Below are 26,499 nucleotides of genomic sequence, written 5' to 3'. Positions count from 1 at the left end.
AAGTATCAATAGGCCTTTCAGAAACCTTGAACCAATACTTTCGTTTCAAATATTGACGAAAAAGGTTTTACATGAAAGATCAGTGAAGGTTTTTAAACTATGTAAGATACCCATTGCTACATTACTGCTGTGGCAATTTCACTATAATTTGTTTGTATAAGCAACCCCTGACATTTATACGAAGTGACGATTTGTAACGGTTGTGAGTTAAGAACCATTTTTCCCTACTTGATTTTTGAGTTTTTACAACTAGAACCAACACTCCAGTCAAACACATGGCCCCCACCCCGAACACCCCACCCTGTACACCCCACCCACCCATCAACAACACTCCAGTCAAACACATCTCCACCCCGAACACCCCACCATCCATCACAACACTACAGTCAATACATGGCCCCCACCCCGAACACCCCACCATCCTCAACAACACTCCAATCAAACACATGACCCCAACACGGAATACTCCACCCACCAATCATCAACACTGTGGTCCACACATAGCCCTCAAACCGAGCACCCCGCCCACCCATCAACAACACTCTAGTCACCTGTCAATATCAACCCACGACACACAACCACTCATTCATGATCAACTCGTATTATTCCGGGACAAGCCGAATCAATCTTGCAGGTTACGAACAGGGGCGAGTGCTGACGAATGACAACCACTACCACAGAAGGATCATTACGTCACGATGGAAAATCCGACCGCCCACCGCTGGGCTATGAGCACTAAAATTACGGTGTCACTCGTAATGGAGTCTCAGTCGCATTGTTGAAATACTCCATGCAGAGGACCCTGTGTAGAATAAGTTTCCAGCTTGTTGTGAGAGGCAACTAATCTGGGCTTGGATGACTGGTGTCACCAAACCCCGGTGTGCTGATCACAACACCAACAACCTAGTAATACACATAAGGAAGAGAATATATGGATGTCAACTTCTTTATTATGAGGAACACAACTTTTCGGAGTATATGCTTTCTCCTTCATCGGGTGAATGAATGCCATGAGGCAGAGAGTATAATATATGTACATGTAAGGACAACAAAATTACAGTCTTGTTGGTGGTTCTGGGGCTGGCTTCTGCGACATGGTGTTGGAGTGGGCGTTGTAGTTGAGCGAGGTTGTTGATGTGAGATGTCTTGATTTTCTCGTTCAGCTGGTGTCGGCTGGTCTGGGCTAGAGACTGGGTCGTGTGGGAGGAAGTCAGGTGGTTGTTGAACGTAACACTTTTGCTGATGGTCTTCTTGTACTTGTTGATGGACGTTACTGCATCAACTTCATGTTGATGTCGCATCAAGTCTTTGAAAGGCATTTAGTAGCGATACACACAAGGAAGAGAATATATGAATGTCGTGTTTCTTCCGGTTCAGGTCTTACCTTATCTTTATCTTATCATGATTTTTTTGTCAAACCCATATACACAACACTAATACGTCCGACAATTAAATCAAAATGTCACAAAGCTATATCATATCTGCTTCGTGACACGCCTTTCAACATAAACACACGAACCTTAAACCAACTCTATTCATGGTTATCAGAGCGCTGTATTGCCCTGTGAGCTAGAAATACAGTCAGAATATACTTCCTGGTGGGACGTGAGCAGGGTGGAGGATTGTAGGAAGGTGGCTGTTACGCAGGCTTGTCCTTCATACTGTGCAAAACTTATTCGAGGTAAGTTCTTCTTTCCTGAAAACCAATCACACAAGGGTCTTCACCTATGTTAAGTTAACCGTAATTTTCTAGGTCAATGTTACGTCTCATACGGAAGTCCCACCGCATATTGACAAGATACAAACAATTTGTACCAGGATATCAATCATGAGACATTGTATGTATGTGTGTGGCTTTATGATTTTTGTTCACGCAGTGTACCCATGTCTTTGGTTACGAGTCAACCTTAACACATGCCTAACTCATGCCCTAATATGAGGTATACATATCTCAACGTCTTCTTTTCTTATAAGAGACCTTTATATTGGTATTTTAATTGATAGAATTTGTATTAATGTCAAGAAGTTTTATTTAGTAGATTATAGAAAAAGAGCTTAATTCAAGGAAGACACACCACACACAAGTTGTTTACTAAATACACCAATTGCCGCGAGACACGTCAGTGAAACAATATACCCACCCACACTCCTCAATGTTTCAACACAGTGACTGTTGCACATGTCTATTATCAACGAACTGGAGCATGTCAGTTTCATATAATACTTGCGAACCTTTCGTTTCAGTACACCAAACATAAAGGCCAATGGACATGGTGTACACATTTACAGGTACTGAACATTTCAAATATTTTTAACTTCATGATAAGTGGGTAATTGGTGGATTTAGCCAAAGGATTTGAATTTGGGAGTTGTTTCAGCTCGTCTGCATACAATCAGTAAGCTCTCCGTTGATGTTCTTGATAACCAGAAAGTAATATTAAATGTTACTTTTAGATGTTACAGTGAAGGAGATACTGTGGAGAGCTTGGAAAATATATTTTTGTCAACATTACGTATATAAAGCTTATATATATATATACATATATACATACATACATACATACATACATACATACATACATACATACATACATACATACATACATACATACATACATACATACATATATATATATAAATAGCGACAAAACCCTTTCCATATCCAATAGAAATCTCTGGTAAAGCAGAGTCGATTGTACGATTCCGACTATGTCATGAGCATGTGTTTATGATTCACTATCAAACAGTAATGATACCAGGTGTTCGCGAAAAGGTGAGCGGATCATGCCCCACCGGGTTCACCCGTCACAAACACATGTAAAGTCAAGGAAATTCGAAACATATATACAGTAATCATTTCAGCACATCTTCGTTAAAGCTGTACAAAGCTTACGTTACACATTGTATAAACAAACTGTACAGAGTGCCCAGTCTGCATAAAGTATGCAGGGTAAGACCAGGTGATAGATGCAGTCTGTTTGTATGTCATACATAGAGGCATATCTCCATTTACAGCGTACCTCTACCTTGTCACCTGTATTGCCACAACCTGTTCGGTCGGGTCACAGGGGACGAGCTGGTAAGTACATGGTGCTCTGATGCAGGTGTTTAGCCTTTAGTGTAGTGTGGCTGGCAGGGTAAGGGGGCATTTCAGAAAATCTCGACATAATCACCATCTGTACGATTTGCTTGACAAAAAAATGTCTCCCGGGATGTCATTGTTTTCACAATTATGTTTTTTGTTCCTATAGGTTTGTTTTAAAACATATAAAATTGCTTTTTGTATCCGACTTCAGATGGAATGTTCCAGTATTGTGCTCTATGACTTATGCCCTTTCTCAATATATGATTACACTGTAAGACACGTTTGTGACACAGTGGGTTAAAGGCTGGCCTAAGTAGCAGGAATCTAGTAACGAAGAACTTGTTCATCAAGGGTTTCAGTAGAAACGTACATTAAGTCATTAAGTGATACATAGATGGAAACACAACTGTTTATATTTAGCTCCAGAAATGCACGATTACCTATATCTTTATCATTTTCTTTAATGCTATCTTATAGATAGTTTTAAATTCAACAGTTTTGGTCATCCAAGCAGGTCAAAATAGTTTTACATCGATCTTGCGTCTTTCAGGGAAAGAGACATCGATGCCGATGGATATACGATTCACATTTACGGGTATGTTTATGTTTCCTGTAGGCTTGATCTATGTCTTGGTAATTATCAATAAGACACTGACTACTTATGTTGCGAAATGTAAACGCGACTATTAAACCAGATATACATTCGTACAGGACTGAATTCTGACATACATAAACAACCTCACAAGATCAATGCATGATTAACACATTACACTGAAATGCACAGATTTAGCGTTACAGCCACAAAAAGGCAATATTGGGTCACATAAGCCCTATGTGGTACCAAGCCCTGTAATGAAAATGAACTCACGAATGACAAGAATTAAGTCACTGGCGAGTGTCTTTACTTGGACACGTTCTCTGTTCTTGAATCTGGAATAGTGTTGCACGTTCTCCATTCTTGAATCTGCACTGATGTTGCACGTTCTCCATTCTTGAATCTGGACTGATATTGCACGTTCTCCATTCTTGAATCTGGAATAATGTTGCACGTTCTCCATTCTTGAATCTGACTGATGTTGCACGTTCTCCATTCTTGAATCTGGAATAATGTTGCACATTCTCCATTTTTAAATCTGACTGATGTTGCACGTTCTCCATTCTTGAATCTGGACTGATATTGCACGTTCTCCATTCTTGAATCTGGACTGATATTGCACGTTCTCCATTCTTGAATCTGGAATAATGTTGCACATTCTCCATTCTTGAATCTGACTGATGTTGCACGTTCTCCATTCTTGAATCTGGACTGATGTTGCACGTTCTCCATTCTTGAATCTGACTGATGCTGCACGTTCTCCATTCTTGAATCTGGACTGATGTTGCACATTCTCCATTTTTTAATCTGGACTGATGTTGCACCTTCTCCATTCTTGAATCTGGACTGATGTTGCACGTTCTCCATTCTTGAATCTGGAATAATGTTGCACGTTCTCCATTCTTGAATCTGGAATAATGTTGCACGTTCTCCATTCTTGAATCTGGACTGATGTTGCACGTTCTCCATTCTTGAATCTGGAGTATGTTGCACGTTCTCCATTCTTGAATCTTGAATAATGTTGCACGTTCTCCATTCTTGAATCTTGAATAATGTTGCACGTTCTCCATTTTTGAATCTGGACTGATGTTGCACGTTCTCCATTCTTGAATCTGGAGTATGTTGCACGTTCTCCATTCTTGAATCTGGAATAATGTTGCACGTTCTCCATTCTTGAATCTGGAACAATGTTGCACGTTCTCCATTCTTGAATCTGGACTGATGTTGCACGTTCTCCATTCTTGAATCTGGACTGATCTTGCACGTTCTCCATTCTTGAATCAAGAATAATGTTGCACGTTCTCCATTCTTGAATCTGGAATAATGTTGCACGTTCTCCATTCTTGAATCTGGAATAATGTTGCACGTTCTCCATTCTTGAATTTGGAACGATGTTGCACGTTCTCCATTCTTGAATCTGGAATAATGTTGCACGTTCTTCATTTTTGAATCTGGAATAATGTTGCACGTTCTCCATTCTTGAATCTGGACTGATGTTGCACGTTCTCCATTCTTGAATCTGGAATAATGTTGCACGTTCCCCATTTTTGAATCTGGACTGATGTTGCACGTTCTCTATTCTTAAATCTGGAATAATGTTGCACGTTCTCCATTCTTGAATCTGGAATAATGTTGCACGTTCTCCATTCTTGAATCTGGACTGATGTTGCACGTTCTCCATTCTTAAATCTCGACTGATTTTGCACGTTCTCCATTTTTGAATCTGGAATAATGTTGCACGTTCTCCATTTTTGAATCTGGACTGATGTTGCACATTCTCCATTCTTGAATCTGGAATAATGTTGCACGTTCTTCATTTTTGAATCTGGAATAATGTTGCACATTCTCCATTCTTGAATCTGGACTGATGTTGCACGTTCTCCATTCTTGAATCTGGAATAATGTTGCACGTTCCCCATTTTTGAATCTGGACTGATGTTGCACGTTCTCTATTCTTAAATCTGGAATAATGTTGCACGTTCTCCATTCTTGAATCTGGAATAATGTTGCACGTTCTCCATTCTTGAATCTGGACTGATGTTGCACCTTCTCCATTCTTGAATCTGGAGTATGTTGCACGTTCTCCATTCTTGAATCTGGACTGATGTTGCACGTTCTCCATTCTTGAATCTGGACTGATGTTGCACGTTCTCCATTTTTGAATCTGGAATAATGTTGCACGTTCTCCATTTTTGAATCTGGACTGATGTTGCACGTTCTCTATTCTTAAATCTGTAATAATGTTGCACGTTCTCTATTCTTGAATCTGGAATAATGTTGCACGTTCTCCATTCTTGAATCTGGACTGATGTTGCACGTTCTCCATTCTTAAATCTGGAGTATGTTGCATGTTCTCCATTCTTGAATCTTGAATAATGTTGCACGTTCTCCATTCTTGAATCTTGAATAATGTTGCACGTTCTCCATTCTTGAATCTGGACTGATGTTGCACGTTCTCCATTCTTGAATCTGGAGTATGTTGCACGTTCTCCATTCTTGAATCTGGAATAATGTTGCACGTTCTCCATTCTTGAATCTGGAACAATGTTGCACGTTCTCCATTCTTGAATCTGGACTGATGTTGCACGTTCTCCATTCTTGAATCTGGACTGATGTTGCACGTTCTCCATTCTTGAATCAAGAATAATGTTGCACGTTCTCCATTCTTGAATCTGGAATAATGTTGCACGTTCTCCATTCTTGAATCTGGAATAATGTTGCACGTTCTCCGTTCTTGAATTTGGAACGATGTTGCAAGTTCTCCATTCTTGAATCTGGAATAATGTTGCACGTATTTCATTTTTGAATCTGGAATAATGTTGCACGTTCTCCATTCTTGAATCTGGACTGATGTTGCACGTTCTCCATTCTTGAATCTGGAATAATGTTGCACGTTCCCCATTTTTGAATCTGGACTGATGTTGCACGTTCTCTATTCTTAAATCTGGAATAATGTTGCACGTTCTCCATTCTTGAATCTGGAATAATGTTGCACGTTCTCCATTCTTGAATCTGGACTGATGTTGCACGTTCTCCATTCTTAAATCTGGACTGATTTTGCACGTTCTCCATTCTTGAATCTGGACTGATGTTGCACGTTCTCCATTCTTGAATCTGGACTGATGTTGCACGTTCTCCATTTTTGAATCTGGAATAATGTTGCACGTTCTCCATTTTTGAATCTGGACTGATGTTGCACGTTCTCCATTCTTGAATCTGGAATAATGTTGCACGTTCTCCATTCTTGAATCTGGAATAATGTTGCACGTTCTCCATTCTTGAATCTGACTGATGTTGCACGTTCTCCATTCTTGAATCTGGACTGATGTTGCACGTTCTCCATTCTTGAATCTGACTGATGTTGCACGTTCTCCATTCTTGAATCTGGACTGATGTTGCACATTCTCCATTTTTTAATCTGGACTGATGTTGCACCTTCTCCATTCTTGAATCTGGACTGATGTTGCACCTTCTCCATTCTTGAATCTGGAATAATGTTGCACGTTCTCCATTCTTGAATCTGGACTGATGTTGCACGTTCTCCATTCTTGAATCTGGAGTATGTTGCACGTTCTCCATTCTTGAATCTTGAATAATGTTGCACGTTCTCCATTCTTGAATCTTGAATAATGTTGCACGTTCTCCATTCTTGAATCTGGACTGATGTTGCACGTTCTCCATTCTTGAATCTGGAGTATGTTGCACGTTCTCCATTCTTGAATCTGGAATAATGTTGCACGTCCTCCATTCTTGAATCTGGAACAATGTTGCACGTTCTCCATTCTTGAATCTGCACTGATGTTGCACGTTCTCCATTCTTGAATCTGGACTGATGTTGCACGTTCTCCATTCTTGAATCAAGAATAATGTTGCACGTTCTCCATTCTTGAATCTGGAATAATGTTGCACGTTCTCCATTCTTGAATCTGGACTGATGTTGCACGTTCTCCATTCTTGAATTTGGAACGATGTTGCACGTTCTCCATTCTTGAATCTGGAATAATGTTGCACGTTCTTCATTTTTGAATCTGGAATAATGTTGCACGTTCTCCATTCTTGAATCTGGACTGATGTTGCACGTTCTCCATTTTTGAATCTGGAATAATGTTGCACGTTCCCCATTTTTGAATCTGGACTGATGTTGCACGTTCTCTATTCTTAAATCTGGAATAATGTTGCACGTTCTCCATTCTTGAATCTGGAATAATGTTGCACGTTCTCCATTCTTGAATCTGGACTGATGTTGCACGTTCTCCATTCTTGAATCTGGACTGATTTTGCACGTTCTCCATTCTTGAATCTGGACCGATGTTGCACGTTCTCCATTCTTGAATCTGGACTGATGTTGCACGTTCTCCATTTTTGAATCTGGAATAATGTTGCACGTTCTCCATTTTTGAATCTGGACTGATGTTGCACGTTCTCTATTCTTAAATCTGGAATAATGTTGCACGTCCTCCATTCTTGAATCTTGAATAATGTTGCACGTTCTCCATTCTTGAATCTGGACTGATGTTGCAAGTTCTCCATTCTTGAATCTGGACTGATTTTGCACGTTCTCCATTCTTGAATCTTGAATAATGTTGCACGTTCTCCATTCTTGAATTTGGAATAATGTTGCACGTTCTCCATTCTTGAATCTGGACTGATGTTGCATTTTCTCCATTCTTAAATTTGGAACGATGTTGCACGTTCTCCATTCTTGAATCTGGAATAATGTTGCACGTTCTCCATTCTTGAATATGGAATAGTGTTGCACGTTCTCCATTCTTGAATCTGAAATAGTGTTGAAAGCTGGCAGGATATCGGTAATTTCTAATAGGTTTCCCGTCCGCACTGGACAAGTAGATAAGACGCTAGTCAGGTCGCAAAAGGCCCTTGTTTAGATCTTATATGGGCACAGGCAGTCTTCTAAAACTGTCACCTCATGAAACTTTTAGATGAGCGTCCACATTTTGAGAGTTACAGGCGACAAACGGGATTGGGTGGTAAGGCTCGCAGACTTGGTTGATGCATGACATTGTATCCAAATTGCCTAGATTGATGATTATGATATCGTTCACTGGATTGTCGGATCAAGACTCGATTATTTACAGACCGCCGTCATATAGCTGGAATATTGCTGAGTGCGTCGTTAAACAACAAGCATTATGAGAACAGTGCACTCGTGAGTGCAGCCAGGTGTGGCTGGTTTCATTATTCCTCTATTTCGATACCATGAAGCCAGACTGAACCAAGCCACAATAAAAAATGAAAGAAATAGGTTAGGCGTGTATTCCTACGTACAAAGGACCTTTGCCATATAATTGGCACCAATTCCGACCGACATTGTTCTAAAGTGTCACATTAATAATGCCAAAAAGTTATCATATGCCCACCACGTATACCTAGGTTTAGTTAATCATGGCACTTGAAACAGTAATGTGATTATAATAAATCTAGTCATGCAGGTCTATATTTTCGTCTCTTTTGGTTTATTGTATTAATTGTTGTTCACCAAACATTTATAATATAGATTACCCGTGTAAATAATTTCCTTTCTCATGCATTCACCAAGTTGTATCAGTTTGTTTCCAAGGATTTGACCAGATACTTTTGAAAACTACTTTATTCAGGCATCAAATTTGGAAATGATATCTAAAAATGATGTCAATGTGCTGGTTCTCTGTGGCATCACAGTATCCATTTATTGCGTTCTTCAGCACAGGGAGTTGTTATCGGTTGTGTTTTTACGATCCCGGGGAAGTGTAAGTGCAGAGACGTCTCTCATACTGTACCTGGGACCTATATCACTACTAACTTATAGCGAGTTCATGTGCACTCAGAATGCATTATCTCCTTGTGTCAGTGTAGGCTGAGCTCCTGTCTACCTGAACTAAATCGCGATAAGCTTGAGTCGCGTACCATCATTCGAACCAGTTCAGTTTCAGTGAAAAGGTGTATCCGCCCCTAAAGCGGTTGTCTTAATGCGAACAGGTCTTGGCGTAGAAGCTATGAAAAGAAAATGGGGATTGAAATATTATCAAATCCGCACCCCTCTCTCCCACAAAAGTTGTATCCGCCCCTGTCAACGGTCTAAGTGTAATTACTTTAGGCCCATCGAACATATTTCACGTGCATAACGTTTGTTTGTTGTTTAACGCCGCACTCAACTATCGTCAATAAATAATCGAATCTGGCCAAGACAACCCAGTGAGTAACATCATCAATGGACAATCAAGCGATTGATATCATGAGCATCGGTCTATGCAAGTAGGATACGATGACATGCATCTAACAAGTCAACGAGCATGATCCCGTTTGTTGCCTCTTACAGCAAGCATGTGTAGACGAGCAATGTTCTTACCCGTATATTCACAGCGACTCCAAATGTGTTCATGCAGTTGAGCATATAGTCCTTCAATTGCGGCTATAAAAACACTGTCACAGAAACAGGTCACAATATTTCGGTTTTTGGTCAGAAAATCGGGACAAGGCATTCAAACGCAACCGATGATGGCACACCGCTCCTTATTATTAGTATTTTTCATAAAATAACAATAAACAAAAGATGACTTTCTGTGTGTAATTGTACTTCATTGCTCTCCTCCTCAGAACGATGGAAGGATCTGGGAAGGTCAAAATCATCCACGTGAATGTTACCATCTTGGCAGAAACAACCAGTAAGAAATCCTATTTCTACGGTAAAAGGGCAAAATCGATATCCTTGAATATGTGGATATCGATCTATGACATTAACTGTTCTTAGTTCCATGAGGCACAAATGTCATTACAGATTCATTTGCCTTAACATAAATATGTACCTCTTGCTGGCTAACACCTAACTATTTGACAGTGATCCATAAACACAAGCTAATGGTATAGTCAGAAACGTTCTTTGAATTCTACCTTTAGCCAAAATGTTGGACTTCGTCATTGATAACATCTATTCAAAATTTGGGTGTGTGTCATTTATGCAAGAAGTAGACATTCTTGTTGATATGTGTCTTATGCACATAAATTGGAGCTTCAACTCGGATTGACAATATCAAAACAGGGTAATCTGGCCCAGAAGTTTAACTTAAGCTTAAGGTATGTAGGTTATCTGATATTGTTCAATAACCACCAAATAGCCATTTTCCCTTCAACCGATTTACAAACCAAATAAAGGTGACCAGTGAGATGGTAATTATAGGATCGAGTCATTCCACCATGTGCTAAGAGACCTCGTTTGTGCCAACGCTGGACATACACTGACAATGTGTTGGACAGTCTCATTAAATTCATTGCATAATCTACATTTAATATTTACATTTTGATGCAAAATCACACATTGACGGTTTCGAGAGGGAAGTGACTGGTCCTGAGCAGCAGACAGAAAGCTTTGTGTTTGTGATTTTATCCAAGAGAAGGACTCTGCAAGGTTGCTGTTCATCACAACACACTGCATATAAACTCGATGCATACCCCCCCCACCTTTAAAAACTGAGCCTGGGCTGATTTCGCTTGGTTGACACTCATTTCTGTACCGTCCAGCAGTACAGAACCATTAACAAAATCAACATTACCATTGAGATTATGTCCCACATCCTTGGTTTGTTTAAGAAAAGACAAATAACTGTGCGCAAATGTGCACAATACAATTCTATTATAAAGAGCCTACACTTTAATCAAACCATGCCCTCCCATTACGATTGGTTTATACAAGCGATTGAGGGAAGAGCGAATGTGGTTGGATATCTTGTCGATATGATTTTTCGTGGGGGGGTGTCAATACCCTGAACTTCTTGTTTTCGTCCAATCAACAACACAAAAAGAATACGAAAGTACGGGTGCAGCATTAACATTTGTGACTTTGACTTTATTGCGAACTCTGAACTCCAGATTTTCTTAAGTCTTCATTTGTACTCTGCCCTAAGTTTTCCCCTGATATGGGCATTCTGGGGTTTGTCAAGTTCGTATAGCCCTGACCATCCACGGAGATTAAAAAATCCAAAAAACTTTAATCCTTTAGTGACAAACAGAAAAGCAAAGTACTAAAAAAAATTGTTAGATATTAATCTTCTAATGGAGATGGGTTTTCAAAGTCACCACCTACCCCTGCAAATGCACCTCAAGTTCATTAAAGGTTTAAGTAAAACAAGTAACCACTCAGGGAGTTCAATACATTCCGGTGTCCTCAAAAATCCCATTCGGGAGGTACAGAATTATAAGCTTTCTGTAGTCTACCCAACACATTGAGAGGTTACGGTGGTAAATATTAGGCTCTTCAAAGATAATTTTCTGAACAAGCAATTGATCTTTACAACCTCAAAGTCACTTTCTTGCTTCTTTCTGCTCCATGTAAATATGTCATTAAAACCGCAGTATGATGACACAAGATCTGTTAACACCTTGTAAATATTATTAATAGATGTCGACGATATGTGTAACATTTAACATGTTGATTGTTTCAGTTGCGAACTTATGTTCCTCGACAAAGTGCAATAAGAACCAATCTGTGCCGTTGCAACCTGAATTGAAAGACATTACAAGTGACAAATTGAGTGTGAAATAGTAAGTTTTAGATCGTTTTCCATTACTCATTGTTAACTGGTATTCATATATTTATACAAGCATAGAGTGAGCATTTATTGATTAATTACATACTTATCCGGCATTGATATGTCTGACAAACTATATGTGCTTGTGACATGTGTTATGTCAAAATTAATATCAAACCGTTATTCGTGAGCAGCATCCTACAAATTGGTTTTGTATGTTGTTGAACGCTGCACTCAGCATAATTCAAGCTATATCCGGTCTGTAAATAATCGAGTCTGGGCCAGGCACCCGTGAAGATCCGGGTTAGAATAGGTCTTCAGCAACCCATTCTTGTCGTATGCAGGCGACTAACGGGATCGGGTGGTCAGGCCTCTCTGACTTGGTTGATACATGTCATCGATCCCAATTGTGTAGATCGATGCTCATGATGTCAGTCACTGGATTGTCTGGTCCAGACTCGATTATTTACAGACCGCCGTCATATATCTGGAATATTGCTGGTGTTATAAACAACAAACAAACAAACATTCCTGACAACTAACCAATGTCCAATGCAATGAGTGAGTGAGTGAGTGAGTATGGTTTTACGCCGCTTTTAGCAGTATTCCAGCAATATCACGGCGGGGGACACCAGAAATGGGCTTCACACATTGTACCCATGTCGGGAATCGAACCCGGGTCTTCGGCGTGACGTGCGAACGCTTTAACCACTAGGCTACCCGACCGCCCCCCAATGCAATGAACTTCTAATGAATCTCAACAGAAACAATGTAAAACAGCTACAGTCATTGTTTAACAATAAAATATACTGCCATATAGCAGTATATATATATATATATATATGTATATATATATATGTGTGTGTGTGTGTGTGTGTGTGTGTGTGTGTGTGTGTGTGTGTGTGTGTGTGTGCGTGTTAATTGTTTCTCGAAGTTAGACTTAAATTACTTAAATCCCCAAATGTATTGTTTAGTGACGACAATGTCAATTTAACAGATAATGCTCCGATGCATTATTATTTTGATTATTTTTGTGTCAATGAACATAGAGGCGGTGCTTTAATAACATATTAACAAGTATAGTTGAAAAGCCACCCTGAAGAATCAGTCACAGCCTCTCTCTTTAACATTAATCGAGATATCCAAATTAGAGAGTGGTAGTATTGTCTATGTCAGAGCGCTTGACTGGGCAGCTCTTTATCTCATTATACGATTGTAATGTGAAAACCTTATGAATGGCTATGGCATTATTTCTTCAGTGTCTGCCAACAAAACTGCAACATGACCAAGGCTTTTTACAGGGCAACATATAATGTACAGAGTAAGTTTATGTTCTGTCTGTTTCAACGCATTCAATTTCTAGATGTTTTCCAATTATTAAGTATACAAAAATAATCACACCCTTCAGTATTACATACACTTTCGTGTTATTTATTCGTGAAATTCTGTTTTTTCCTGTTTTATAAGATATTATGAATTGTGTTTCAGATCACCGAACATATCACATAGCTCAGATAAAAGTAACTTTCACGTACGTAGTTTTAATAAATTTTCAAACTACTTTTTATTGGTATATGACAAACGTTATCCTTTACAAAGTTTGATCCACTCACTCACCAACCCACTTACCCACTCACTCCCCCCCCCCCCCCCCCCCCCCCGTTTACCCACTCACCAAAAGGCCAAACCACCCCCTCACCCACCCAGGCACTTACCCACTCACTCAACCACCCAGCTGCCCCCCCCTCACCCCCCACTTACCCACTCACCAAACCGCCCAGCTGCCCCCTCACCCACCCACTAACCCACTCACTCACTCCCACACTTACCCACTCACTCAACCACCCACTTACCCACTCACCAAACCGCCCAGCCGCCCCCCTCACCTACTCACTCATCCCCCACCTACCCACTCACTCAACCACCTACTTACCCACTCACCAAACCGCCCAGCTGCCCCCCCCCCCCCCTCACCCACCCACTAACCCACTCACCCACTCACCAAACCGCCCAGCCGCCCCACTCACCCACCCCCAAACCCCCAACTTACCCACTCACCAATCCGCCCAGCCGCCCCCCTCACCTACTCACTCATCCCCCACTTACCCACTCACTCAACCACCCACTTACCCACTCACCAAACCGCCCAGCTGCCCCCCCCCCCACCCACCCACTAACCCACTCACCCAACCACCCACTTACCCACTCACCAAACCGCCCAGCCGCCCCACTCACCCACCTCCAAACCCCCAACTTACCCACTCAACAAACCGCCCAGCTGCCCCCCGACCCACCCACTAACCCAACCACCCAACCACCCACTTACCCACTCACCAAACCGCCCAGCTGCCCCCCCCCCCACCCACCCACCCACTAACCCACTCACCCAACCCCCAACATACCCATTCACCAAACCGCCCAGCCGCCCCACTCACCCACCCCCAAACCCCCAACTTACCCACTCACCAAACCGCCAAGCTGCCCCGCTCCCCCACCCACTAACCCACTCACTCAACCACCCACTTACCAACTCACCAAACCGACAAGACGCCCCCCTCACCTACTCTCTCACCCCACATCTATCCCACTCGCTCACCCCCCCTCCCCCACACACTTAACCACTCACCAAACCGCCCAGCCACTCGCTCCCCCCCCCCCCCCCCCCCCCCCCACACACACACACATCTTCCAACTCACCAAACCGCCCAGCCGCCTCCTCACCCACTCACCCCCCAGCCACTCACCAAACCGCCCAGCCACTTACCAACTCACTCTCCCCCTCCTCGCCCCCCCCCCCCTCCCCCCCTCCCCCCCCCCCATACACACTTATTCCATTTGTCCTTCAAGCTTTTAATACCACTTTTAGAAACTAAGCGGCAAAAGACAGTATAGGTTGGCAATTTGTAATTTTCCTAAAAGCAGTGATAACTAGTGGAAAGCGGGTATTTGGAATATGACTGCCCAGGAACAGGTACCAAAATCACCTCACCCGAACGCGCCATCTTTGATGGCGCTCGTGCGGTGACAAAAAAATGGTGACACAGGTTTCCCGCCTATGGCATAAGCTGCACGTGCATGTTAGCTGTATAAATGCGTCGTCTGCAGCGTATAACCACACGTGATGAAAGCACACAAAAGAAATGCCACGACTGTCACAGGAGCAGAGAGAGCCATCGGTATGGCCGAAATGGGGGCAACACAGGTCCAAATTTCCAGAAGGTTTGGTTGTACACAGTTGACAGTAGCCAGGCTGATTCAACGGTACAGGCAGACAGGGAGGACACAGGATAGGCCTGGAACCGGACGACCCCGAGTGACAACACCACTGGAAGACGGTCAGATACGGCTCATTAACCTGCAAAACAGATTCGTATCGGCAACGGCGACGGCAGCAACAGCGTTGGGACATCCCATTAGCCAACGTACAGTACTACGACGACTTCGTTGTGCTGGAATCCGAGCGTATCGTCCTTTCCGAGGAATGGTACTGACTGCTCAACATCGACGCCTGAGACTGCGATGGGCGAGGCAGGTTCGACGCTGGCCAGTGAGAAATTGGCATCGAGTGCTGTTTACTGATGAAAGAGAACGAGTTTATCGACGCAAAGGGGAACGTTTGGCTCCGGCTTGTATTCGAGAGGTCCATTCATTCGGCGGGGGCGGTGTCATGGTGTGGGGCGGTATTTGTGGAGATCAGAAGACTGACGTCATCGATGAGGCGGCGTATCACAGCATGCATTAAGGCAGATGGAGGTCATACACGCTACTGAAGGCAACTGTGTCGACAATGAACTTGTAGTGTGTCTGACAATTTTTTGGTGACATTTCAGACAACTTTGAAAAATGAAGTTTCTTACCCCACCATTGTTTACCTTGAGCTTACATTACCTGTGATTACACAATTTCATTCAAATAGTAGTTGATTAATCATTTGTTACCCATCCCTAGATTATATTATAATTCACAACAAAACCTCTTCTTGTTATTTTTTTATCGATCATGGAACTCGACCTATACTTTCTTTTGCCGCCCAGATTAGAGATCTGCAGATTGGCCCTCTAACCACGCCTCTGTGGCAGCCTTTATGTCCTCGTCATCCTGGAGGAGTCTTCCAAGTAGGGCAGATTTCATTTGCCAGAACAGGAAATAGTCACTTGGGTCTAAGTCTGGGCTGTAGGGTGGGTGATTTAACTGTTCGAATCCACATTCACATATGGCGGCCTGTGCATTTACGACTTGTGAACCGGAGCGTTGTCATGCAAATGTAGAAAACCACGTGTTAACATCCCACGGCGTCTCGGGCGAATACATTGTCGCAATTCTTTCATTACATTAGAATAATACTGTCCATTTATTGTAGTTTTTGGTGGCATGTAATCAATCAGTAATGTGTTCCTTGCATCCCAAAATATGGTGGCCATTGCCTTGCCAGCCGATGGTTGAGTGCGAAACTTCCTCGGAATGGATGCTTCCATTGCATGGATTCCCAGTGGTGGATTCATGTTTCTTGCAAATACCTTGGACATACCAAGATGCTCACGAATAATGGTTCCAACAGTTCCAACTGATATTTGGAATTCCCTAGAAAGTTCAGATACTTTCACCTGTCTGTCAGACAAAATTCTTCTTTCTATAGCAGCAATGGTTTCCGGTTGGGTGCCATCTGAATGCCTGCCTGACCTTGGGTCATCGTCTATTGACTCCCTACCCCTCTTTAACTGTAGAGACCTACGGCAAACTGTGGAATAGTCAGGAGCATCCTTACCCATCATTAGACATGCGATCATGGATTCCTTTTGCTTTTCATCCCTCCTTGGTGAGGAACTTTATTACAGCGCGTTGTTCATGTTTGAGAGAATCCATGACTGTGACCACCCTTAGGTGAATGAAGCCATCAGATCTAACTTATTGTTGTGTCTAGAACTTGTTATGACACGTGTCAACCTGATGTTATGACTAGTGTCACACCTGCCACAAATGGACATTGTTTTTGTAAAACTTATTGAACGCCCCTCGTAGTACCGTTAAGATAAGTGTGTGTTACACATGTTTTACATGTTAAATATGTGATTTTGAATATGTTTCCAGATTTAAAGATGGGAATCAGTTGAACAGAACATGCATTGGCCCAGGTAATGTGAACGAGTAATTTCCGCAAAGTTATTTTTATGATTTCCAAACATAGTTTGTCATAATGTATGTTTATTTTTTCTCTGACATACTTAGATATGGTTTAACACGAATATTAAATTTCAGGTGAATTGCCGTCTTGTACTCTACCTCAACAGAAGAAGACAGACCCGGACATTATAGGGTACATTAAAAAACCTGTAGATGTTTCTACACTGCACAAAATGTCCTAGGAATTCTACTTACTTAAAACAAATCTCTATAGCAGAAGCATGTGTTTATGAATCACTATCTAATATCAAATGATACCAGGTGTTCGCATAAACACATGCAAAAAACAACAAGAACCCGAGGTCATATGATGCAAGTCTAAACAACGTATTTACTATCCTGCCTGGTAGATTACACGAAGATGCTGAAGATATCACATATTAGATTAGTATAATTCACACTGTAGAAATGTGTTAGGAATGTAAACACACATAGGTCCTAACATATGAAAAAGCTATCGCCTCACAGCCTAAACACCACTTAAACGAAACATCCTGATAATCCAAACAAGTTTAGAATTTAAATACCTTTAAACATGTTTATCAAAGTGCATATCTTCAGACAATAAGTCTAATATGAATGAGATGTATAATATATATTGTAATTAGATGTGCAAATCATATTCACAGGCCCTTGCATAACACATACCCATCACTTAATAATGTACAAATACGCCAAGCTAATGGTTATTACGAAAATTGACAGTTGTGACGACAAAAATCTCCGTAGCACAGGTGGTAGCGTTACGGACTACAAATCAAGGTTGCAGGTTCGAATCCTACCAAGGTACAAAAATCTTTGTATTCAGCAATGTGTTTTTGCTGTATGCATAATTGTATTTCTCTCATACAGGAATCTGACAATGTAAGTACTGTAAAACGTGGAATTAATGCGTCTCCGCTGAATGCGACCGCTGGCCCCTAGCCACAAATGCGACTCAATATGAATGCGACACCCCCTCCTCTCCTATCTAAGCTGCTACTTAACCCTTCTTCGATAGTGACAATAGGCCATCTATTAAAACAATACTAAACGATTGGTAAAGTCTACTGACAAGTTAGTCAACTGTATAAACTATTTCTGGGGGCGCCAGGATTTCGTCTGAAGGCTGGATATTTCTCTAATTTATTTTATATACAAAGATTTTGTTCTTAAAAGCTTCTTGCAACAATGTATTTAATGTTGCAGGCAATCTGTTTTCAAACAGTCTGAAGCATAACTGTTGTTTTTCAAGCAGTTTGTAGGACAATTCATTTTGCTCGATAATAATTTCGTCCCCTCAAGAAGAACAAATATTCGATATTTCATCCTCTTGAAAAGTTATATACCCTGCAAAAAAAGGAACGCAAAGTTTAGCCCACATTAATATATAACTAATACCGAAAAGAAATCATCATTTCTGGATTGGGTTTGGTTTGTGTAGAAAGAATGAGGTACTGCAGTAATTTGGTAAAATATCACAAAAACACAAACACGTTAGAGCATGGCGCCGAAACACTCCTATGTGACATGCACGTGCTACATCACTTGTTAGTCTATAAAAACGTTGGGTTTTCATTTACATGCCATCACAATCTTACATCAAGTGAACAGTGAAAACATACCCTGACTGACGGAAGCCCAACGCAACAACGTCATCGGCCGACTGTAAAAAGGAAAATCATCGCCAGATGTAGCCACGTAGTACCAAGCACCATTATAAGGCTGTGGGGCCATTCACGGGAGACACAGACACACGGGACAACACGGTACCTTTCAAGATCCGGTCGACCACGTATCACTACTAGAGCCCATGAAAGATTCATATGGCTACGTCACTTAATAACGTGAAAGAGCCACCACCGCCACCTCTACAATAGGGCACCTCGACGTCAATACCAGGATTGCGTAGGATATCAGCCAAGGCAGTGAGGAACCGTTGCAACGCTGAAGATATTCTCGCTAGTTCAAGTTGTCATTTTCACGGACCTTCATCGTCGGCTGCGACGTCAATCGTGTCAAGTGTGATGGAGACAAGTTTTGGATAGTGACGAGTCACGTTTTATGCTGCGCCGTGCGGATGGTAGACGACGTGTTTACAGGCGTTGTGGGGAACGTTTTACATGAAACTGCATACAGGACGTGGACAAATCTGGTGGTGGTAGTGTGATGATGTGGGCAGCCATCTCCTACACTGGTAGAACTGACATCGTGGAAGTGCAAGGAAATCTACTGACACAAAGCTACACGAATGAGATTCCTCGCCCACGCTCCTACCATTATCCAACAAGCGAGCGTCTTTTTCAGAAATCACAACATCCAGGTCCTGCCATGGTCTTCATGATTGAGACCCTATGAAGCATTTATTGGACGCGCTACATCAACGACAGCGAGCACGCCAGCAACAACCACAGAGCCTCCGGCTGTTGACAGAAGCACTGCAGGCAGAGTGGGGGAACATTCCCCAGGCCACAGTTTCTGATTGCTTCCATAGGACGACGAAGCCAGTCAGTTTTGGACTCTAATGGTGGCCAGATATTGAGAACAAATGACCTTCACCATGAAAATCTACTGTTCCATGTGTGCCACATGAAACCTGGGTCAATGATAATAATGTGTGCCAATTTGAAGCAATCGATAACCATCTGTCCATCAAAAATCACTTTTGCGTTTCGTTTTATGTAGAGTATATATACATGTAGTTGCCAGTGACACATTTGGACTAATTGACTGATAACACAGACCCTACTGTTTTCCTTTGTTATAGCCTTCAACTTACACATGTTGACCACACGAGTTAATATGACTGTTGGGGCGGTCGGGTAGCCTAGTGGTTAAAGCATTCGCTCGTCACGCCGAAGACCCGGGTTCGATTCCCGACATGGGTACAATGTGTGAAGCCCATTTCTGGTGTCCCCCGCCGTGATATTGCTGGAATATTGCTAAAAGCGGCGTAAAACCATACTCACTCACTCACTAATATGACTGTTGATTTTATTAATATATTACAGTGTAGAAGATTTCATCAATGGTTAAAGATCAGCTTTGAATTTGATGTGTTTACCCTAAGTAGTTGTGTATACTCTCACAAAGACATATTCTAATTACACACTTAATGATGAAACATATTATCTCAACGACATAGTATTACAATTCAACGTTATACACCCCAATTTATTAATCGTGCCGTCACTGATTTGTGTGTGCACGCCGCCCATATCTCGTTCGAGTGAGAGAGTGAGTGAGTGACAATTGTTCTACGCCGCTTTAGCAACATTTCAGCAATATCACTGAAAAATTCTCCTGAAAAAAACCTTGTAGTAATTTTAGTTGGGTTTTTATTTTATTCATTTATCATATGTATGTATAAGATTTCCTCCAGCTCGATATAGCACCGTAATTTGAAACATGAAATTAATAAACATCAAATATAGAACATCCTGGAAACCTTATCTTGAACTATGTAGTGGATTATAAAGCTGAATACGAATTTCACAAACATGAACGTTCCATACATAAAATATAATAAATTTACCATCGTCGTACATGTTTTGCAGATGTACCTGCAAGGTGGAATCCAAGAATTGTAAGTACAGAACAGTTAGTTTGAGGAATTGAATGACAAATGAATGTTCATTTTACCAGGAAATATTTCACATCTCTGATGTACATGTATACAAGCAATGTACATAGTTAAATGAACTTGCGAGGTTCATACGGGGCTGCTGATGCAAACATATTCAACCCAAATAAGTTCTAGAATCTGTACCTTACTAAAAAGTATTATCCCAAATATAACATTTATTTCTTTTGACCACTTTCTAAGTGGTATTGTGTGTTCATCTTCAAGTTAATGTATACATATTTAGAGCCTCTCTTGATTGGGTAAATCAGACACAGGTGTGTAACCATCCGTTTCATACACTGAAACACAAGAACGTCTGGCTTGCGCAGACACATGGCCAAAGTATGTGTTCACAATTGTTCCAGCACGGCCCTTGCATCCTGTTCCTGGTAAATTATGTTATCGGTTTTTGTCACCGTTTATGACGTGAATAGAGTTAAGGATGTCATCGTTTATCATTTTTACTGTTTATACATTCGTCATAATTTTCAATGTGCATGTATGGCAGGCTCTTCTTCTGTCCAAGTGACCCGTAGTGTTAGAATTAGTCAACTGATTGCCACTAAACGGATCGAAAATGTTCCTTAGGAAATCATCGAATTTTGAAAAACTAAATGACAATGCCATATATCACGACGTGTCAGGTTAATGTGGGAGGAAAGGCCGAAGTACGGTTATTGTCCTGACAAACCTAGAAACATAATCGAGGCGATACGGGGGTCGAAACTGCGGTCATAGATTTCTGGCGTACCCAAGGGACGGAGCTCTGCACAGCAAATCCGAGCGCCAAAGGATAAAAACAGTAGCAGAGACATTAGGCCATGTTTCTTCTGTTGGGTTCTCAGGGAGAACGACAAACGAGGGAGTAGGGAGACGAGCCTGCCACTTGACCGGCTGTTTTTTTCAAGACTGTCACATGTTACATAACAGCACGTGATTGCGCTTACCTGCAACTAATCACATTACAAGACCGGACATCTGTTGGCCTGTCATAATATTATACTCTAGCTAGTTTAATACTACTGTGTTTCAATTATAAATATTACAGTTTCAAACGTTTTACTCTCTTTAATACTAGGCACACCACCAACCACTACTTTGACAAATGGTACCACAACCTCTGACACAATCACAAGTACTACTACTACTATTAGCAGCGAACCCACCATTGCTGCATCATCTGGTCCAGCCAGCGACACTGCAGCCTCCACAAAAACTACTGATACTACAGCATCTGGCACACAAACTGACACACCTACCCCAGGTCCAGCGAGTGGCAAGACAACATCCGACACACTTACTGGTACTGCATCCCCTGCATCCGGCACAGATACTCCAACCCCTGGTCTATCCAGCGGCAAAACAGCCTCTGGTACAACCACTGATACGGCTGTTGCAGGAACGGTTCTGTTCAAACAACAGTGAACTAATGGTTTTGAGAAATTAAATAGAATAATACATAATTAATATCAGGCAATGTGTATTTATATCAATTAATTTTCAATTGAAAAACTTATTGTCATAATCATTGCATACGGTTTCACGTAGATAAACAAGACGGATCTCAGATCGGAGTGCTCGTTGGAGGAGTCGTTGGAGGACTCTTTGGGGGCGTCATCATCACGGTTGTCATCGTATTCCTTTGTCGTGCATGTCGCTTAAGAAGAAGGTACGTCAAGCTATTCCTGACGCCATGACGCATTAGTCGAGTAAATGATTATAAAGTGTTTAATATGTGTGAAATTGTCAACGTGCATCATCAAATTATCTATTGTAACATTGTCTAATCATAAAGACATTAAGACATAAAGAACGTTATTATGATCCTCATATCGGACGTCGTTATTATTTACAGAAAACTGAGGGGAATCAAGTTGTTTGTAAATTAGTGTCAGACAATATCACTAGCACATGATGAACTTCCACTTCACCCTTATTTCTTAAATATTTATAGACATACAGAAGATGAAGACGGAGCAGGGACGAAGGAATCCCACACCTATCTGGGATTGGTAAATTGTTTATTGCTGTCATATTTCAATCTTATCCAAACTCTTTTATGTGTGATACACTTCTGATAGGTGGAAGCAATTGCAAAATATGTACTAGTTGATAGATTGATTAGTATTGGGTTATTTCAATAGTAGAAATAACACATGTATTTATCAGTGTCTCTTCTAAATACTGTTTCGAAATAGACTTAACACTTCTCCCAACTAGGTACATGTAGCCAACTGTTCAGTGTTGCAATAATGGAATAATAGTTTCGAATTCATATAGGTATTAGTGTGTTGTTTTACGAATAGGGCTAATTTAATGACAACGCCAATTAGGCTGGTAATTTCAGCATATTTTTCGGTATATTACGGTCAATATATTATTGATGTTCAAGGTGTATATTCTGACCACAACTATTACCGGGTATCACAAATGCACGTTAATTAATCGTTAACAAGCTAACTGTAGTCATTCAGTACGATGTCACGTGTAAACAGGTCATAAAAGTGAAACTATGTAAAACTGACAAGCCATAATTATGCTTCTTTTAAGATTCACACCACCAGTTCCAGTGGTAAATCCCCACGTGGTAAAAATGAGGTGACATCCCAAGTCCCGGATCTCATTAAGGTTTCAGCTGTACAACAAGCGTCCAGTGCCCCGTCAGATGTGTATGACGTCATCAAAGAGGGAGAAGACAACCAGCTGGAGGTGGATCCTTCTGCCTGCGACCAGGGAGACTATACGGACATAACAGATGACATGATTGGGGCAGCTGTGTATTCCCAGGAGAAGGATGACCCGACAGACGGCGACTATAACAAATTGGTCAGAGATGGCGCTACTGAGACAGGAAGTGATGTGCAGGGCACATACAACAGGCTGGGCAGAGGTGGCGCTACTGAGACAGGAACTGATGTGCAGGGCACATACAACAGACTGGGCAGAGAGGGCGCTACTGAGACGGGAACTGATGTGCAGGGCACATACAACAGACTGGGCAGAGAGGGCGCTACTGAAACTACAACTGATGTGCAGGGTACATACAACAGACTGGTCAGAGAGGGTGCTACTGAGACTACAACTGATGTGCAGGGGACATACAACAAATTGGGATCAATGGTAGATGACAGTGAAGACAATGAGCCAGCTGGAAACAACGGTACAGCAGCTGATTATTTCGCCCTTGAGAAACCAGAAGACACATACAACAAACTGGAAGGGAAACGCTCCGCTGAGGAAGAACAAGAACCTTACACCAAACTTGGAAAGGCGACACCCGAGGGAGTCAGAACCCCCTGATGATCCAGGTAGACCTTCACGACAGTACTTCATTCTGGAGGATCACTCTCAGCCCCACAGTACATGTACAGTCACCTATTCAGATATGATTTGAACTTCATACTATGGATTATGCATACCACTTGCCTCTTGAAGAACACAAATGCAACCTTGTTTCATGTACACAATATATTTACCCGAGAATATATCTTGTCCATAGAGGTCAGATTCACGTTGACTGGATAACCGAGTTGGAGCTGACTGATGTCCCGTGCCAGCAATATTCCAGCTATATGACGACGGTCTGTAAATAATCGAGTCTGACCTGCTATTAGACATAAATACGTGAACATATGTTGTTGAAGTAACCGAAAGTACTGGATCGTTGATGTGGCCCGGTCATCTAAAGCGCCGCAATTCGTTGTGCAGAGTTGCGTCCCTTGGGCACGCAAGAAACCTATGATCTAGGGTTCGAATCCGCATGTATGCAATTATTGTTTCTGTTAATGTTCTATCATGTTCATTATCCAGCCTTGCTTGACAAAGGTATAAGAATCTTTACCGACACGTCGCCTTTACAGTAAATAAAGAAGTTGTCGTACATAAAATTGTCTACTTTGAGTACAAAACGTTCCCTCCCAGTGAAAATGGGTGTATCGGTCATCATCTGGAGACCAAGGATCGGCTGTTTCATTCACCCCCGAGGGCAGATTGAAAATGTTCAACCCTACACTCAACATGGACGAAGGGTACAGTCCTGGCTTACCTGCTTCCACTTTGTACAGTAATACTGCTCAGATTATCCCGCTCTATTGTCTATTGCTTACAACATGCAGTATATACAAGACAGAGTTACCAATATACACCTCCCGGATGTTGAGATAAGTTTGTGTGTCACTGATTACAGGTTTACATATCGGAAACCGGACAGCTACAATGACGATGTATCATTACACGCCGTATATTCCGAGCTGGTGACGCAGCACTTAACCAAGGCCCATTGAGTACAGACTTGCCAGGCATGCAGAGTTCCGATATCCAGCAATTAAAGGAAGGAAACGTTAGGAAATGACACAGGTTCTATGAGAGATGATACAGGTGTGACGTCACAGCCTTACAAAAGCAAATGTATACCACAAGGGAAAAACAGAATATAATCCGATTGGATGTTGATGCAGTTCGGAAAAAGTGGATGATCTTATGATAGAATTCACTGAGCTGGGAAACCGTGTAGAGGACTTAGAAAGACGGAGTAGAAGGAATAACATCATCATCTATAGTATCCCAGAAGGGACAAATGAATCCTACACTATATGCAAGTAGAAAAAGTAATTAACTCTACCAGAGAAAATAACAATATCAACCTATTGACACTGGTAAACTAAGAGTGTTCATCATATCATCCCATTCAATCAGTCATGCAATAACTGCTCTTGGTTTATCAGGACACGGAGACAAGACATGAGAAAGTGTAAAAATGAGAATCCGAATAGACATCGCTCCGAAGCATTATACGTATGCTTCATGTACAAGTGAATCCAACAAGGTGAGGGGTGAGGTTGTCTTAGGGAAAGGACAGGGACAGACAGGGATGTGGTCGGAGCTCAAGAGATATCATAATCACAGCAGTGATAAAATGATGTGGATTATATATTTTGAAATATGTCAGGACTTAAAGTAAAACTGCAGTACTGAACTTGAATGCATTCCGTTTATGGCATCGGGTGAAATTGGTGGTATGAGCGAGACATCGGAAGAAGAGAAAAGAAATATTCTCTGCTATTGTTATAAGGTTAAAATGCGTCTCAAAAACATTAGAAATTGGTAACAAAAGTGTAACAAATTTATCTGTTCATAGCTGCAATGATGTGGTTGCATTAGGTATGCAAAGTTCGTGACGGAACTATTAGCTAGGAAAGAAATTAATAGAAAAATGACATTTCACATTTATTATCAGAATGTTTCTGGACATTTCTTATTTATCATTGGATTGGTTCCACATTATCGTCGAGTACTTATTAAATCATGAATGAGGTAAGATACTTATCATTTGTAGAGTCAGCAAGTGAATTACAAAATCAATAGAGAGATGCTCAATCTGGCACGTAGGCTTCGACATTTTTCCGATTATGACACACTTGAGTTCATGGTCAGATCTAAACTTTTAACGAATCAAACTGAGGCATTGTTACATGTGACTAAGAAAGGTTAGACTCGACCCCTTTAAAAACAT

The 26,499-nt window shown here is 41.4% G+C and overlaps 1 protein-coding gene across 2 annotated transcripts; it reads left to right on the top strand.

The window, feature by feature from the left end:
* Nucleotides 1-1,554: 1,554 nt before the first annotated feature.
* LOC124127279 lies at nt 1,555-24,869 on the top strand. 2 transcript variants are annotated; one of them, XM_048397071.1, is made up of 15 exons: nt 1,555-1,681; nt 2,245-2,289; nt 3,016-3,079; nt 3,636-3,680; nt 10,275-10,342; nt 12,116-12,215; nt 13,462-13,523; nt 13,691-13,733; nt 17,291-17,334; nt 17,459-17,516; nt 20,920-20,948; nt 22,066-22,290; nt 22,536-22,656; nt 22,942-22,999; nt 23,538-24,869. In XM_048397071.1, exons 2-15 carry the CDS (start codon nt 2,265-2,267, stop codon nt 24,285-24,287), a joined length of 1,692 nt encoding a protein of 563 aa, XP_048253028.1. In that variant the 5' UTR covers nt 1,555-1,681; nt 2,245-2,264; the 3' UTR covers nt 24,288-24,869. The 2 variants fall into 2 exon arrangements, with proteins under 2 accessions (XP_048253028.1, XP_048253029.1); XM_048397072.1 differs by lacking the exons at nt 2,245-2,289; nt 10,275-10,342 and having other exon boundaries at nt 1,561-1,681.
* Nucleotides 24,870-26,499: the final 1,630 nt, after the last annotated feature.

This window comes from Haliotis rufescens, unplaced genomic scaffold (assembly GCF_023055435.1).
Source record: "Haliotis rufescens isolate VD_foot unplaced genomic scaffold, xgHalRufe1.0.p SCAF_16, whole genome shotgun sequence".
Taxonomy (NCBI): Eukaryota; Metazoa; Mollusca; class Gastropoda; order Lepetellida; family Haliotidae; genus Haliotis; species Haliotis rufescens.
Note: the sequence above shows the minus strand (reverse complement) of the source record. Positions and strands in the feature narration are given on the sequence as shown.

What these genes read in the sequence shown, in the direction of transcription:
- LOC124127279 (XM_048397071.1), top strand. Translation starts at nt 2,265, where the DNA reads ATGGACATGGTGTACACATTTACAG. An exon ending in GGGTCACAGGGGACGAGCTG is followed by an intron (nt 3,080 to 3,635) that starts GTAAGTACATGG and finishes TGCGTCTTTCAG; the next exon opens with GGAAAGAGACATCGATGCCG. An exon ending in CCCACACCTATCTGGGATTG is followed by an intron (nt 23,000 to 23,537) that starts GTAAATTGTTTA and finishes GCTTCTTTTAAG; the next exon opens with ATTCACACCACCAGTTCCAG.